This window comes from Sinocyclocheilus grahami, unplaced genomic scaffold (genome assembly GCF_001515645.1).
Source record: "Sinocyclocheilus grahami isolate Dianchi unplaced genomic scaffold, SAMN03320097.WGS_v1.1 scaffold385.1, whole genome shotgun sequence".
Taxonomy (NCBI): domain Eukaryota; kingdom Metazoa; phylum Chordata; class Actinopteri; order Cypriniformes; family Cyprinidae; genus Sinocyclocheilus; species Sinocyclocheilus grahami.
The window spans coordinates 463,351-480,310 of record NW_015505564.1 but is presented as its reverse complement, the minus strand read 5'-3'; the positions used below and the strand labels follow the sequence as shown (position 1 = coordinate 480,310).

Here is a 16,960-nt window from a genome sequence, read left to right as displayed (position 1 = left end):
TTAGCAGAATTCTGCGCCGAATTTGAATGCTTCTCACAAGATTTCACAGAGATGTTACTGATTCTGCAGTGAATTCGACTGCTTTCTTCACTATATCTTCCAGAGCTGTGTATAACGGTGTTGCGTGATCAAGATCAGATCAACTGAGCAGATAAACGGTCTGCGCTGCATAGCCCAAACGAGTAACGTGGATTCGTTCAGCTTTCGGTTCGTTTGTCCGATGTAGCTCTTGTAAATCGGTCTGAATTTGACTGAATGCGCTTTGCAATGACGTCACAGGATGCGTCTAAGCCCAAAATCTGTGGCAATTACGAAAATTGCGGAGTTTGCTTGATTTTACGATAAATTCAGCGATAGCAGAATCCGGGAGGGACTGATTAGTTTCTAATACATGTAACACAGTCATGAGTTGCAGCACAGAAATCAAATATTGAATCATATACAATATTGTAGTACATTGGTCCGCATCAGTGAAAGAACACAGATGTTAAAGAACCGTTAACAGAAATAGTTATATTAGCTTTATGAGCTGTTTAATTTGACAGTTACAGCCACAATCACGTGCCAAGGTACACATGTGGTTTCTTGACCAAAAGACAAAAACATGGTAACTGCAATGAAATCTCAAAAACCCTCTCTCACAAAAAGCTTCTCCTTGGAGCAATTACACAATGACATTCCTGGTGGTGACGGCATGCTGGAGTAATGGACACGGTGTTCCGCATGGAATAACATCCATCCTGGAAAGAGCTGAGGCAGGGAAGCTGTCTCACCCCACTCCCATGATGACATGAAAGAGAATGCGAGTCCTGTCTGCATCCATGTGAAGTTTATCTCTCTTCCTGTCTTTCATCACTGTGGTTATTAAACCTCCATCCCCAGAGCTCGCCGATGTCTAATTACACCAACGGTAAACAAAAGGAGGGTTGAGGGAGGGGGCGATGAAAAACCGCAGCTGGACAGTGCCGTGTTATTATAATTCTTTAAGCGATACTGTTAACGTGGTCAGGCATTTTAGGCCAGCACCTAATAACAGCTTGGAGGTAATTACAGGTCTAGCGCTGGGGCGGCACATACTGAGCTGAGCTAGACGCTTGTTAACTTCCCTCAGGCCAAAGGCCGGCGAGTTCCCCCGCACCTCTAGCTGAGCATTAGTGCTTAGTGTGTCGTTTTGTTTTCACAGATCGCCAAAGCTTAAGAAACAGTGTCAAACCTCTAATCACACGTTAATGCGCTTTGCCTGAATTGGAAGCTCATAGAGACAGAAAGAATTTTCAAAGTGTGAATCTCCCAAAACCTTTCAAGAGCATGTCAGGGTCATATTTCAGCCCAGATTCAAAAGAATAATAAAAAAGAAGAACCTAAATGTCCCGACACACAACATATACTTGATAAGACCAGGGGTGTGAAGTAACAAATTACAAATACTCACGTTACAGTAATTAAGTAGCTTTTATCAGTAATTGTACTTTTTTGAGTAGTTAAAAAAATTGTGTACTTTTACTTGAGTGCATTTTAAGTGATGTATCGGTGCTTTTACTATGCTATTTTCCTCCGTTTGTGGTCGTTACATGCTTATTTTAATTTTATTTTTATCCATCAACGTGATTGGATAGATAGTGATAGGTCTCGTGACTTTCGTCAAATCAAATTGTGCATAGAAAACTTTAACCGCCAACTGTTTATCATGGCTGCTGGAAGCGCATTCTTCAAGCATCAATTCAGTCGCATCTTCCTCTAACTTAATGTGTTAAGGTAAATTTCGGATTCCTGCTTACTAAATGATTTGTATATATGCTTGCCTATCTACACGGCCTGAAATTTGGTGTGAGGTTGCGGGTATTGCCTACAGTGTTAAGTGTTAACTCACGCAAGTGCCACGTTTGGTAAATTCCCGCTCACTTATGAGACGGTCGATCTGCGCTGCCTCGTCTCTCTCTCTCGCGTGTGTTCTGCAGCAGTCACTTGGATAAGTCGTTGTTGCTTGTGGAACTTGTTGACTTTTGATGAGTTTGAGCGTGTGATGCACGCTGTTAAAAAAGTGTGTTGGAAACACAAATTGAGGACCAATCTGCACCTTATTGATTACCCGTGGCGTTAATATACTGCATCTGTGCCAGCGCCTGATGCAATAAAACTGCAGCTCGTTAATAAACGCCAGTACTCACTACTCAATACTCATGAGTACTTTTAAATAGGCTACTCTTTTACTCTTACTCAAGTAGTTTTTTTGGGCAAGTACTTTTACTCTACTCGCACTACATTTTTTGGAAGGTAATGGTACTTTTACTTGAGTATATTTTTTCAGTACTCTTTCCACCACTGGATAAGACTATAGATAAGGGTATGTTTTTAATTAATACATTTCCACCGATCATCATAACAGTGTTATTTTAGTATTTTTCTAATACTATTTTCGAATGTATTAAGATTTTGAATTAGCTTTTATTTTTTTATTTTAATTTTAGTTTTAGTAATTTTGTCATGAGATTTTGTCATGTTGCTTTAATTGATTTTTATTTCAGTTTTAGTTCAATTTTATTTATTTATTTAGCTAGTTAGTTTAATTTAGTTTAAGTTTTCCATCTAATATATATATTTTTCCAGCTTTATATCGCTTAACAAAATTAATTAATTCAGTAATGTTTCAGTTGCAATGTCAACAGGGCTGTTACAGTTATTACATAAGCACACGACTTCATCAGTGCACAACATGCATTATGATAGCAACTCATTCTGGGTTCACTTTTTCACAAATATGATATATATTTTATATAAAATGTATTACATTTTAAAAATACCATAATTGTTGTCATAATTAGTTATCATAAACTGTCATGAAAATTGTCAAAATGCAAACTAATGTTAAATATTATTATTTAAAATGTGTTTTATCTTTTATCCTGACTCTAAAATCGACACATTTTCACGAAATTCATTCCAAAAGTTATTTCATCAGTTAGAGCGCTTATAACCTTGTGCACTTGTGTCTCTCAATATGGGTCAAGATGCAGCGCTCACAGGCTGTCTTCTCGAAAGCTTTGATAAGAGTGTTTTTATATTGGAACCATATGCACTCTCAACAATGCCACAAGGGGACGGCTGTCACAACGGCCTCGCAACTTCCTGCTCCAAATCTAAATATTTACACTCCAGACATCCCAAGTCGTGCCAAGGAGAGGGGTTGATGTTTTGGGTTACATAAAGTCCAATCCTTCAGAACAAATTAAGCAGATTTTCCTCATTAGACGGGACACGTAGTGTGCGAGGTTTAGGAGCTTTGAGTTTAAGCACTACTGTATAAGTGGGTGAATCTGACTTACATATGGCACTGATGAAAATTATTATCAGCAGGATATATTACATACGTAGTATGTTTATGCTAATTAGTTTATTGCAGTTAGGAACATATGCTTAATGCATTTTCTTTCACAAACACTAATGATTTTTAAATTGTAGCAGAGAGAAAACTGTTCCTGACAATATATATACAGTGGGTACGGAAAGTATTCAGACCCCCTTAAATGTTTCACTCTTTGTTAAATTGCAGCCATTTGCTAAAATCATTTAAGTAATTTTTTTTTCCTCATTAATGTACACACAGCACCCCATATTGACAGAAAAACACAGAATTGTTGACATTTTTGCAGATTTATTAAAAAAGAAAAACTGAAATATCACATGGTCCTAAGTATTCAGACCCTTTGCTGTGACACTCATATATTTAACTCAGGTGCTGCCCATTTCTTCTGATCATCCTTGAGATGGTTCTACACCTTCATTTGAGTCCAGCTGTGTTTGATTATACTGATTGGACTTGATTAGGAAAGCCACACACCTGTCTATATAAGACCTTACAGCTCACATGTACAGCCCTTACAGTGCATGTCAGAGCAAATGAGAATCATGAGGTCAAAGGAACTGCCTTTCCTTCAAAGGTCTGTGCCATTTAACCAGTGTGTTATTAATCAGCTATAAACTTGACAGTAGCTGAACTGAAAGAGAAAACTGATGGAATTGTAAAGCATAGTGTTTGCATTCATATATGATGCGTTTTTGTAGACCAAAATCCAGAAATGAGGTTTCGTCATCCTGATCTCAATACATTTTTTTAATGGGTTTTTGGTTAAATGCCTGAAATAAGATCCATGGTTAACACAAGTTTCAAATACAATTTTCATGTTTATGACATGAAATGCATCATTAATACTCCCTCAGGATTATTATTATTTTTTTTAAGCTTTTACTTGGCTTGAAAAAGGCTGTTGCTAACAAGCAGCTAAATTGGACTAGAGAAGATGTTGAAGTCATTAAACGTCATCATTCCAAACAGCTACTCAACTACTCATTAGTCCACTTTTACTGCTTAATTGTGCTGATAATCTAGCTCTTGCAAACTATTCTAACTCAAATTTTCAAGGAATATATATATATATATATATATATAAAAGACTTAAAGAGGTTTCAGAAGGTGGTGACATTGATGTCATGCAACAGTAGTATAATTCAGCAATAGCCTACGTTCAGCGGGCGATTTAATTCACATTCACATTAAATTGTTTTAAGAAACTTTTTTTTTTTTTCAAAAGTTGTGTTAATTTGTAAAGATTCTCCTGATTGACAAAACATAAGAATCATATACTTTTGTTGGTCACAGATCTTACTTTCTACAATAATCCAAAAGCCAATCGAAAAAATTATTTGGGAGCCAGGGTGATGCTAACTTGCATGTCAACCTACAAAAAGAAGTCATCACTACAGCAATCTATTGGTGAGGGCTGGTAAAAGACTTCAAATCAAGACTACATATGTGCTGCTTTTTAAATGAATTCTCGAAAGGATCTTAAAGAGATTTATTGAATCCAGATTCTCATTATACAAGAGTACAATATATGAAGATCTGGACTCAATAAAACTCATCAGATACAAAAACATCCCCTAACTATCCCAGGTCAACATCTTCTGAAGAATTAAAAGAGACCGTATGGCTGATTTCTAACATAAGTGCATATTAAACTTCTCTTCTTTAGAAAAAAGGTGCTTAGTGCACAATATGGAAAATATATATGGATAACCTGTATGAGCTGGTCCCTTTGATGCCTCCTGTGGACTGCTGGAGCGATTGCGGTTCGGTTGACGTCGCTTGCCCACTGACCGGGCAGTTCGGATACGGACTTCGCTCACTTTGAAAAAGGCCACCATGAAAGATTGCCTCTCTAAAGCACCATCACGACCAACTAACCCCACTTCCTTGGGATTGACGCTCCAGCCTTTAAAAACAAACAAAAAAGTGCTATAAATGGGATATTCAACAATTGAGCAACAAATTAATCTTTTATTTTTAACAGATTATTTATCCAAGTTGAATTTTAAGGAAATAGTACTAATTGGAGATTTTAAATGGAACTGGCTACAGCCTTTATCTGCTGAAGTTAAACTCTTTTGTTATACATTTAATATTCAGCAATTAGTAAATACTCCAACCAGGTTAAACTTTAAAAAGTCAGATAAATCATCACTTCTTGATTTAATTTTTACAAATGCACCTTATAGATATTCAGCAGCATATTCAGCAGCACTTGACATTAGTGATCACTGTGCTGTTGCAATAGTTAGAAATGCAAAATTACCTAAGACCACTTGACTAGGAGAAGATTTAGTTGATTCCAGATATTGAGTGTGCCTGGAATTATTTTTATGAAGGGCTCACCACTATCATTACCAAACATGCGCCTTTTAAAAAATATTGTGTAAAGGGTTGAGATAACCCTTGGTTATCTCCTACATTATCAAATTTGATTCATGAGTGTGATGTCGCTTGGGCTAGAGCAAGGCATTCCAATCTTCAATCTGTTTTAGACAATTATGTAATAGATATACAGTGATGATTAGGAAAGCTAAAGCTGATTACATTTTAAATGAAACAACTTGTAATGTAAATAAACCAATTACATTTTTTGAAAAATATTGACTTCAGGTGTAAAAAACGCTGAAAGACTTCCTTTATACATAATGAACAATCCTATACAAATCTTAGATAAAGGAGAGATGCTGAAATGTCTTAATAAACATTTTGTTGCTGTAGGATCGTCGTTTAAGGTACTTAAAATTATAGATATGAATAATGGAAAATTACATGGAAAAGAGAGGAAGGCATTTAATAGCTCTTAATTTTAGTTTTAAACTGTTTTCTACCTGTCAGATAAAAAAAAAAAAAGTCCTGACCAATTAGAACCACTTTAAAAAAAAAATAGCTGCAGGTTATATTGCTGCCCCTTTGACATGTATTTATAATCTTTCACTGAGTTTAAATTAATTTCCAAAGATATGGAAGTATGCATTTGTTATCCCATTGTTAAAAGGAGAGATCCTTCCAATATTAATTTCTATAGGCTGATTTCTAAATGTTGTATTTTCTCTAGGGTTTTTGAATCTCTCATGTGAGTAGCTGACTTCATATCTTATGGAACATGATATTTTATCACACATTCGGTCAGGTTTTAGGAAACTAAAACAGCCCAACCACAGATGCAACTAGTTTTAAATGATTTAATTGAGGCGCTTGATAAAGGTCATTGCTGTGTATCACTTTTTATTAACCTGTCCAAGTCTTTTGACACTGTTGAATTCATTATACTAAAAATGTAACTGAAACTAATGACACAATCTCTAGGTTTGAAAGTTATTTAGTGGACAGAACACAATGTGTGCAAATGGAAGGCCATTCATCTGCATCATTGTACATTACGAGGGGTGTTCCTCAAGGGTCTGTTTTGGGGCCTCTACTTATTTATTACTTAAATTAATAACCTTGATTTAATATTAGTAATTTTAATTTTCACTTTTATGCTGATGACACTGTGATTTATTGTAGCACACCTAAATTACACCAAGCAGTGTCCTCACTACAGAGTGCTTTTGATGATTAGCTATTACTCAAAACTTTACTGGGTACTATAATTGAGGTAGTGACAGAATATAAATATCTTGGTTTTATGCTTGATTACTCCTTATTTTTAAATCTCATGTTAATCGATTAAGGACAAGACTAAAGCTAAATCTGAGGTTCTATTACAGAAATAAACCCTGCTCTTCATTTATGCCAGTCCTTGATTATGGAGATATGCTGTATAAAACGATGTCTAACAAACTTTTATGTTCTTTGGATACTTTGTATCATGGTGCGCTTAGGTTTACATTAAATTGTAATGTCAGTACCTACCATTGTGATTTGTATAATAGAGTTGGTTGGTTGTCATTATCAACACGCAGACATAAGCACTGGTACCTGTTTATCTATAAATCCATTTTGGGTCTACTGCCTTCATATCTTTGAGTTACCAAAGGAAATATCAATGAATAGGTTGAACTAGCCAAGAAGATGTATACTGTATAATACTTTAAGACAACAATCATTCTCTTTCATCTCACTGGCAATTGATTGGTTGATGCAGGACTCCTTGGAAATATACACACAAATGAGTTAAAAAAAATCATAAAATAATCTTACCACTGCTGGTCTCCACACTGATCTGTAGACCAAGGTTATGATGTGGACTCATCACCCAGAGATTACTAGTTGTTGTGATGTCAAACTCCAACCAACCTTCTTCAGCAGCCCACAACCTGCGAGATTCCAGCAGAAACAGGTCGGCATCCCTGCAAATGAGCAAGTCTGTAGATCATTAACTGTTATAAATACTATTTACAAGAATCAATGACCCCATTTAATCATTATTATACATAATACAGTATGTTCATTCATTCATTCATTCATTCATTCAATCATAACACCCTGTCAGTAGCAAGGCTATATTTATGATGAGAACAAAGTGAATAACAGGAAATACAGTATAAATACAGTATATGGAATAAATGCTAACAATATGCATGGTAATCGTAAAAAATTATATGCATAAACGGTCACTAATATAGAAAATGTAAGTTTATACATGTAAAAGCAATGAAATTACAATTGTAATCTGCAAACACATTGGCTTGACAGCCAGCTTGAATCTTCTAATTAACAGTTTTAATTAATACATTTATGAATTTAATTAACAAAAATAGTTTCCCATCTTGAGATGTTAAGAGCTATTTTATTTATGTATTTAGTTAGCTGTTTCCCACTGCAGCATGTTTCACCTCATCCTGTTGTCTTCTTCAAATATTCTTAAATATTTTCCAAGATCATGTATTCGATAATTTAAAAAATACTAGTTTGTCAAATTTAGAGGAGCTTCGTCACAGATTTGAGAACAGAGGCAAAAGTTTGATGGCAGTAGCCTTACAGGGAGGCCTGTCCCATTATAGTAATTACACACTATGCATGGTAATAAGCATTGGCCAGGTCACTTCAAAGCTGTCGGTCACACAGGTGTTCTGGGAATGTCCCTGCAGCCCCTCTTTATTGCTCATTAATTAAAGCTGCTCTCTAAGGAACTCCATATGAGGTTCTTCCCTCCGGTGGTTCACACGTCACATTCGACATGAACTCATCGTATTTATGCTGACTCATACGGTTTAGTACAACCAGTCACACAGCTTCACCTGGGACGGTAGTCCGAATGAGACCACAGGGGAGCTGCCAACTCTAAAAGCCCAACTGTAAAGCCTCTTATAGACACATTAAATTAACCGGAATAATAAAGTCAGAAGTGTCAGGGGTTTTTTAATGCATAAATCGCATTTATTGCTTCTGTCCTTGGCTGCTGTTAAAATGGACCTATAGTTTAATAGCTTCACGCTGCCATTGCATGCATACAGGACCGTCTTTCCATATGGCTTGGGAAGGTTTTCCACGGAGGCCAGATGTACATGAAAACAACCAGGGATTAGAATATATACAAACAGAAAAGTAATAACTCTACAGTCATGGCAAGCTGGATTTTTCATGGGGTATTGATGGATTGTCATGAAAACAAAACCTGATCTATGCTGTGATTTCAAAATAAATACAACTGACAGTGTTTAAAAATGCATCTCAGATTTCTCCAAAACAGTTTTTTCCCAATACAATGAAGTATTCAAAGCTGCTTTGAATAAAAGTGCCACATATACATGTAAATACAAACTTTCTTATAATATTCCAAGTTTTTTTGTCCGTGGTTTATATTAGCAGTATTCCAATGCTAGGTGATTTCCATTAACAGTGTGATAAAAAAGGGCTCAAAGTATTGTAAACTAGACCAACCTTTTATTTATTTTTTTGCATACTGTTTCCTACACTTTGTTAAAACAACTGTAGAATATGGCAGTATGCTAGTAATCAATTTCAGATATACCCAAACAATGGAAGATGGGGAATGTTTGGAAATAGTCATTATTTCTAGTGGTGTGTAAATTAAACACCTATGACATATTATAAAGGTCCAGAGAAACAATTAAGGTCCAACCACTTGGAAAATGTTCTTACATGCTATTGTTTCTTTAGATTTAAGACCATGTGAAGCTTGGCGACTTGAGGTTCACTATGCTGCTGAGTTAGGTCAAATCGTCTTGCCACATGGGCTGAATTCAGTCAGATATACAGTACAGCCCCTCTGGACCACCTCCATAACCAAGTTATTTTTTGCTTCATGGATTAAAGGCTTACACACTTCAGAAGTTTCTCTCAGCCATCTTGTGCATCCGTTTAGCTTAGCTATACCGCATTCCCTCAACCAATGTGTTTTTTAAAGATCACAAACCATAAACACAGTAATTATGCTGTTACAACTTGACAAGTCTGCAAATTAATCTGTTTGTAAGCAAATACATTTTGTAAGCCACACAGCATTTGGGATTTACATGCAGAAAGTGTCATGTAGCGAAATGTCACAAAGCATGCTATAATTTGCACCTTTTTTGTGACTGGCGATGCATAATCTCAAGATATGACTAAAAATAAAAGACTTCCACTGCAGGTTTGTGGAAAAACAGTGTGTCCATTGTTCAACTCAGCATGTACACCAAAAGAACACTTCGTGATAAACATTAGAAACTATTTGGGAGAGAAACATGTAGCTCATTGTTACCATTGTTAATTGTGTTACCAATATTTTTATTTGGTGCCTTTTTCTGTTAAATAATAATAATGAAATAAAATATGGCTCCATAGTCACATTTTATTGGTGAGTTTTGGTCACTTTACCGGTCACACCATCTGCCTTTCTCAATGAGATATCCTTCCCACCACCCACAAAGTCAATGTTTGACGTGTGTTGGTGGGTTTTTTTTAGACACCAAACTAGAGCTATTTCAGTTGTTCATCGTGGTCATGGCCTTAGTCTACATAAAGTACATGTTAGACAACCTCTGCTGTGTTTAGTGATGGACGCCTGGGCTTGATTTAAAACATAGTCAATTACTCAGCTTAAAAATCATGAATAGGCAGCAACAAATAAATATTTTCACAATTTAATTTAATTGTACTTAAATGTAATCATAATTACTAGCAGTGTAACGGTACACAAAAAAAAACATACCTCAGTTTTGAAGTCACGGTTCAATATGTTTTCGGTACAGCATGAGGAAAAAAACAAGCCTTTTTTACTATTTTTATTAAACAGTGGTTTACTCAAACTATGTCTGTCTTTAAATACACAACAGTCGGTCAATATTGCAACCGAGAGATGTAATTGGAGGAAGAGATTTGAAGTGCATACATTTTTGAATGCAAAATTTTTGTCAGAATTAGTCTACATTTGCAAAGTTAAATTGTAGATTTGCTTGCTGTCAGGATAATCCTTTAAATGGAAATACATGAATTTTTTACATTTAAAAGTACAGCCACAAGATGTAAGTTGTGCTTCTAGAAAAACATGTCTCAAAGGCATTACATAACAGGCATCTGACAGGAGTACAAGCCGTGTGGCGTAGGTTTATGATTTAGTACTAAGAGCTTAATATCAAGCACATCTCGGTTTTAGGTAACTTCGATCAACTTCATGCATGGAAGTAGCTCACTGTGTCCTCTGTTCTTTTTCAAATGTGTTTGTAACATCAATAGAAATTATATTGTTCCGTTCTAGGGGGATGTTTGAAATTACATTTTGCACACTGAACTTCCGCAGTTGCTGTGATTAAAACCATTATACCTGTATATTTACATTTAGTTATAAATCAGGGTTTCAGAATACAATACGTATTACACCTTTATACTGTTAACTCCTGTGCACTCCTGTTGCACAATTTAAAGATGAAATCATTGCTGTCCCTAGTGGCACTAAACAGAATTACAGAAAGAATCAATGTTTCCAAACAATAACATTTTAATTGTAAATCTGAGTTAGTTCATTTTAGTTAAGTGGGAAGACCAAACTAAGTAAACTTAACTGGTTTAATTTAGTAACTTAAAGGAATACGCCACCCCAAAATGAACATTTTGTAAGCGAAGAAAACAAAAATAACGACTTTATTCAACAATTTGTCTCCTCTGTGTCTCTCCGCATCACCGTAGTGCCATTTTGGAGAATAACCACTGAATGCAAGCAGCGTACGCTATTCTGTGTCAGCCACGCTGCACGGATGTGCTGCTTTTGTTCAAATCAAAGCGTAAATACACGTAGAAAACGTATCCTTGTGTCGCGGCTGACACAGAAGAGCGTACGCAGTTTGCATTCAGCGGATATTCTCGCTACGGTGATGCGGAGAGACACAGAGGAGACGAATTGTTGAAAAAAGTCGTTATTTTTATTTTCTTCGAGTACAAAAAGTATTCTCGTCGCTTCATAACGTTACGGTTGAAACACTGATGGCAGATTTACTATTCTGACGATGTCTTTCATACTTTTCTGGGCTTTGACAGTGTAATTTACTTGGCAGGCAATGGGACAGTCACAAGCCTCCCGGTTTTCATCCAAAATATCTTAAATTGTGTTCCGAAGACGAACGAATTTTGGGGTGGAGTAACCCTTTAATTCTAGTTATGCTTCATGCATGTTTTTGAAAGAGATCACTGCATGATTACTTGGGTAATGATTTTTATTTTTTTTTTATTTTATTTATTTTATTTTTTTTTAATATATATTTGACTATACTAATCAACTATACTAGCACATAAATGTCCATATTTATAGAATAATATTTTTACATTTCACTGCTCATTTACCTTTCAGGATGTTCCCCAACCACCTGGAACACGCTAAGTAGGAATGTCTCATTGCGGAAGGCCCTGGTCACACAATCCTTGTAGATCCTGAATTCTGCAGCTGTGATGGCCTCTCCCTCTGGAATCTGGGACATGCTGAATTTGAACTCTTTATGGTGTCTTCTCTGTGGAGACAGCTCTCTGTCATTTTCCACTGTCCAAAGACAAACACAAAAGGACAATGATAGTGTGCTTGACCAACCACTATTGATGTATAATTTGCATTTTTGTATACTCTAGGTCAAACTGACTATACAGTGGCAAGTTTGTGAGACTTTTGAAAATATATGGTTTTATGCACAGATTACTCATAAAATGTGGTTTGATCTTCATCTAAGTCACACATTAAAGACAAATACAATCTGACTTAACTAATAACACACAAACTGTTGTGCTTTTTTATATTTTTTAAATTTAAGTGATCATAGACAAGGCAGGCTGAACCTCTGTGTTACAATTTCTACAAAAGCTAATTGGAGTCAATAAAGAATATGAGATTGGAAGTGAGTTGCATAGATCCCTGCCCTTTAAATAAAGGCATACACTGACAAATATGTTCTTCTCAAGAAAAGTTAGTGTGAACCATGCCTCAAATCCCAAAAGCTATTACTGGACCTTAAAAACACATTAGAGTGACGCACAAAGCTGTAAAAGGCTAAGAAAGCATTGCACAAGACATTGCTAAAGATACCTTGTCTGGAAATGTATAAAAAATAAAAATAAATAAATTATATGGGCAGTCCTGAAAGAGGTGAGGAAAAAAAACAAGGATAACAGCAAAAGACCTCCAGATCTTCTAATTCTACACAGTATTTGTTCACGTGTCCACTATCAGAAAAAAAACACTGAATAAGAATAGTGTTCATGAAAAGACAACATACTGTAAAGCCAGATACATAACCACTGCTGTCTAAAAAAATATTGAGACATGTCTCATGTTTGCCTAAGATTACCTGGATGTTCCCCAACGGTTCTTGGAAAATGTTCTGTGGACAGTTGAGTCACAAAAATGCACAATGCTTTGTTTAGAGGAAAAGGGCAGTGCACAGAACCTCTTCCCAACTTGAAGCATGGTGAAGGGAGCATCATGGTTTAGCACTGCTTTGCTGCCTCAGGGTCTGAGCACTTCATAGTCATTGAAAGAACAATGAATTCTAAAGTGTATAAATACATTTTACAGGAGAATGCTAGGTGATGCAATAAAACAATGAGGCAAACACACAAATAACAGAAAATATGTGAATCTTCGTATCACTATATTTATCATAGCCCCTTGTCTCTGAATAAACTGCTTTCAGAAACTTTCATTCTTTGCATCTCTTGCAGTGCATCCGTGGCAGACAAACTCAAGTCTTGTTCTGTGTGTGTAAACATTTGGTGCTAAATCCAGAAGGACAGATATTTCAATATACAGACTTGTTCTCCTGAGTCATTGGCTAAGTATAGTGACAAGTAGCTACTGCTAAGCCAGTACTCATGTTGATGGCGCATACATACTGCTAGTTAGATGCAATGTGAATGTGAGACAATGTGAAAAGAGACTTGGACCAAGTCAGATTTAGTTTTTAGTGGATATTTAGTCAGATAGGGTCTATAGGTATGACACAATATTAGTGAAAGACCTACATGATAACATGGTCTCTTTTGACATATACCTAAACATTATAAAGATATGGTAAGCTATGTACGCTCAATTATGGCCTACAATTGACTGACCTAATTCACCCATATGGTCTATACATATGCATTTATATTACAGCACCACTTCACAGAGCGTCCAGATGTGCAGGGCATGTGCTGTAGTAATGATTCACTATTTCTGGTAGAATTGTAATTCTTTATTTATTCAAGCTGTTCCCAAAAGGACATCATGGCAATTCATTTCTCCACAGTTTCAAGTGCTAGCAGCCACTCTTACAGAAAAAGGAAAATATGACCAGAGTGTGTTTTCTCATCAGATGACAGCTTTGTCATTCTGCCGTGCTGCTCTTCCCCCCACGTGACAGACAACCCTTCCTCTTGTTCCTACGAACGACCCATGGGCTGTATTTCTTGCCATAAGTACAAGTCCAGCCGGATGCCCCGCTTGTGGACCCAGGGTGAAGTGTCCTGCTCTGATTGTATTTCCATGCTTCCCTAGGTGAGGAACACACACTTCCATCTAAGCCCTGTCTACTTGTGAAGAGGAAAAGAAAGTTGTGGAGTTAACTAAATCGTGGAACAGAGGAATGAATTAGGGATCAACAAGGGTATTGGGGTAATGTGAAGACTACCCCCTTTTTTCTGTTTGGTGAATTACAGTAGTTGTTTAAAGTTCTCCAACATCACAAGGGAGCAACTTCTCTGATCTGTGGTCTTCCAACAGGGAGTTACACTCCTCTGCTGTCCTGACACATGCGTTATGAATTAAAACTGAGCCTCTTGAGAAAACCTCAAAGGGCCTAAGACGGATCCCTGAGGGACACCCTGTCCTTGTGCTTGCACACTCTGCTCTAATTGACTGACTAACCTTGGAGAACCCACCTGCAAAGTACGAAATAGTCTACAGGCAGCATCGAGTGGGACTTCTGACCTCTAGTGAGGGCTTACTACCAAAAACGAAGAGAAAGAAGAGTAGAGAGAGAATTTGCTTTAGTGCAGTTCCAGTTTCAGGGTTCACATGGCGATGACTTAACACCAGGCCTTTTCTCACTCACAATATGCCTGAGTAATTCATACTGAAAGCAATTTCCAGAGGCCCCGTTTGTGATGTTTTTCACATCAGCACATCAGGTTTGAACGTGGCTGTTTCACATGCTGCTGAGTCTTCTTCATTAACAACTTCCACAGGTGGATCCAAAAACCCTGTCTCTCAGTAGCAAAAAACATCAGAGATGACAGATATATTAAAGGTCATCCACACACACAGTATCGAGGGCCTCTGGTCTAGAAATGGCCTTGTTACATTTGTTAAAAAACAATATAAAGAGTGAAATAAGATTACCAATGAGGGTGTGGCAGAACATATACTCTGTCAATGCCATTCTTTTCATAAGATTTCATTGCCTGTATTACCATTATGAAAGCGGAAATTTGCAAAGGCCCCAACTGCTCAGGAGTTCTAATTGTGTCCTCTTGTGTCCTCTTGAGAGGATAATGGGAAAAAATGAGGCTCACAAGATGATAGATTATACTTATATCAAGGACTTGGCATCAACAGTAAGAAACACAACCAAAACCACAGAGCCCATATGGTCTGATATGACTGATGTGGTTTTTCAGAGGACAGACCCAGAAAGGAACCACAACAATAACTGTGTGGCCACATACTAAACAAAAATGTGAAAGTGCAAAGGGTTGTTTGAGCAAGAGACATTTAAAAGAGACAAAGTGGAAAGTCTTGAGTGTCTTTCATTGTGTTGGCGTTCTTCATCATCTTCACAGATACTTTTCACCCACACATTAACAGGAAAAGAGGACAGGGATGTGATGACAGATCCAGGGAGAGGGACATACATTGAGTAATTATTTATTCAAAATGCTAAGCAAAATTATATGAATTCTGTACGAATCCTTTAAAGTTTAAACTGAAAAAAAAGAAGTTCACTAAAAAATATGACATTTCAGGCAAGTTCCTTTTGATTCATTTGTCCATAAGACATGTTATTTTTGTCCACACTGCCACAGAATTCTGTCATAGATCCTACTTTTGCCCAGTGTCTTTCTGATGATAGAGTTATGTACACCATAGCCAAGGTGTAAAAGAACTTTGAATGTTGCTCTGCAGTTCTTTGTTAATTCCTAGATAATATTACACCTTACTCGTGTAGTAATTTTGGTAGGATGGCCATGAACCATTGTCCTATGATGATTAGAAACTATTCCAAACTTGTATCTGTTTGAATAGTATGAATGTGATCACAGTTCATTGACGCCCTTGAGGCTTTGAAATGGTTTTGTTACTGCAGCATCTCAGGGAAATTACATTGTGGAGAAAACTGCTGACTGAAGAAACCACATATACTGTAAACAGGAGTAAAGTGTACGCCAATTACATACTGCATGTTAACGTGACAAAAATTAATGGCTTTTTGTTGTTTGTGTAAATGAACAATAACAATATGACATTAATTGCAATCTTGAATTGATTAATAATAATAATAAGTTATTACTCCACCACCTGTGTGTGATGTCTTTAACAACAGTCCTATATATTATTAAACCAATCTATTTCAAATCACTGAGATGTTAGTTAATTTCTCCAATGATGCATCCTACAGTGGTTAAGTAGCAAGTTTAAAGGGAAACACACCCTAGAATGGAACAAATTTAACATAAACACCCCAATATATTTCATTTCATTTTCATTTCATGTATTTTATTTAATCAGGAACGATGCACATTAATAGTACATGCAATATGTAAAATGTGCCAGATTTAGCCAACACTGGCTAATTTTCATCCGGCTAAAGTACATAGGCTAACTGAATTTAAATCGATTTCAGTCAAATTTGAATTTGGTTAAAAATGTAGGAATTTCTGTTTATCAATTGCAAAAGTACTAACATTTGTTATAGTACAAAATGGATAAGTTGATAAATATAGAGAAAGGGTCTGGTATAAAGTTCTGTGTTGTTCTAATTAGGGCTGATTCTCCATTTCCACCTGTGTAACATCTGTTTCTTTCCTTCTGTGCTATTGTCATTAGCCCACACAGGACAAAATTGAGTGGGCTGTGACCTACAGAAAAGATATGGAAAACCTTCAAAACATGCATAAACACACACACACATATAGTGTGTGGGTGTGTTTATATATTATATATATATATATATATATATATATATATAC

The 16,960-nt window shown here is 36.3% G+C and overlaps 1 protein-coding gene across 2 annotated transcripts in view; it reads right to left on the bottom strand.

The window, feature by feature from the left end:
• bmp6 (bone morphogenetic protein 6) overlaps positions 1-16,960 on the bottom strand; it is a 51,028-nt gene that overhangs the window by 9,630 nt on the left and 24,438 nt on the right. For both annotated transcript variants that reach the window (XM_016231237.1, XM_016231238.1), the window contains exons 2-4: positions 12,092-12,284; positions 7,511-7,659; positions 5,076-5,270 (exon numbers count right to left, since the gene is read on the bottom strand). In XM_016231237.1, the coding sequence (XP_016086723.1) occupies positions 5,076-5,270; positions 7,511-7,659; positions 12,092-12,284 (537 nt within the window). The remainder of the gene's footprint in view (positions 1-5,075; positions 5,271-7,510; positions 7,660-12,091; positions 12,285-16,960) is intronic.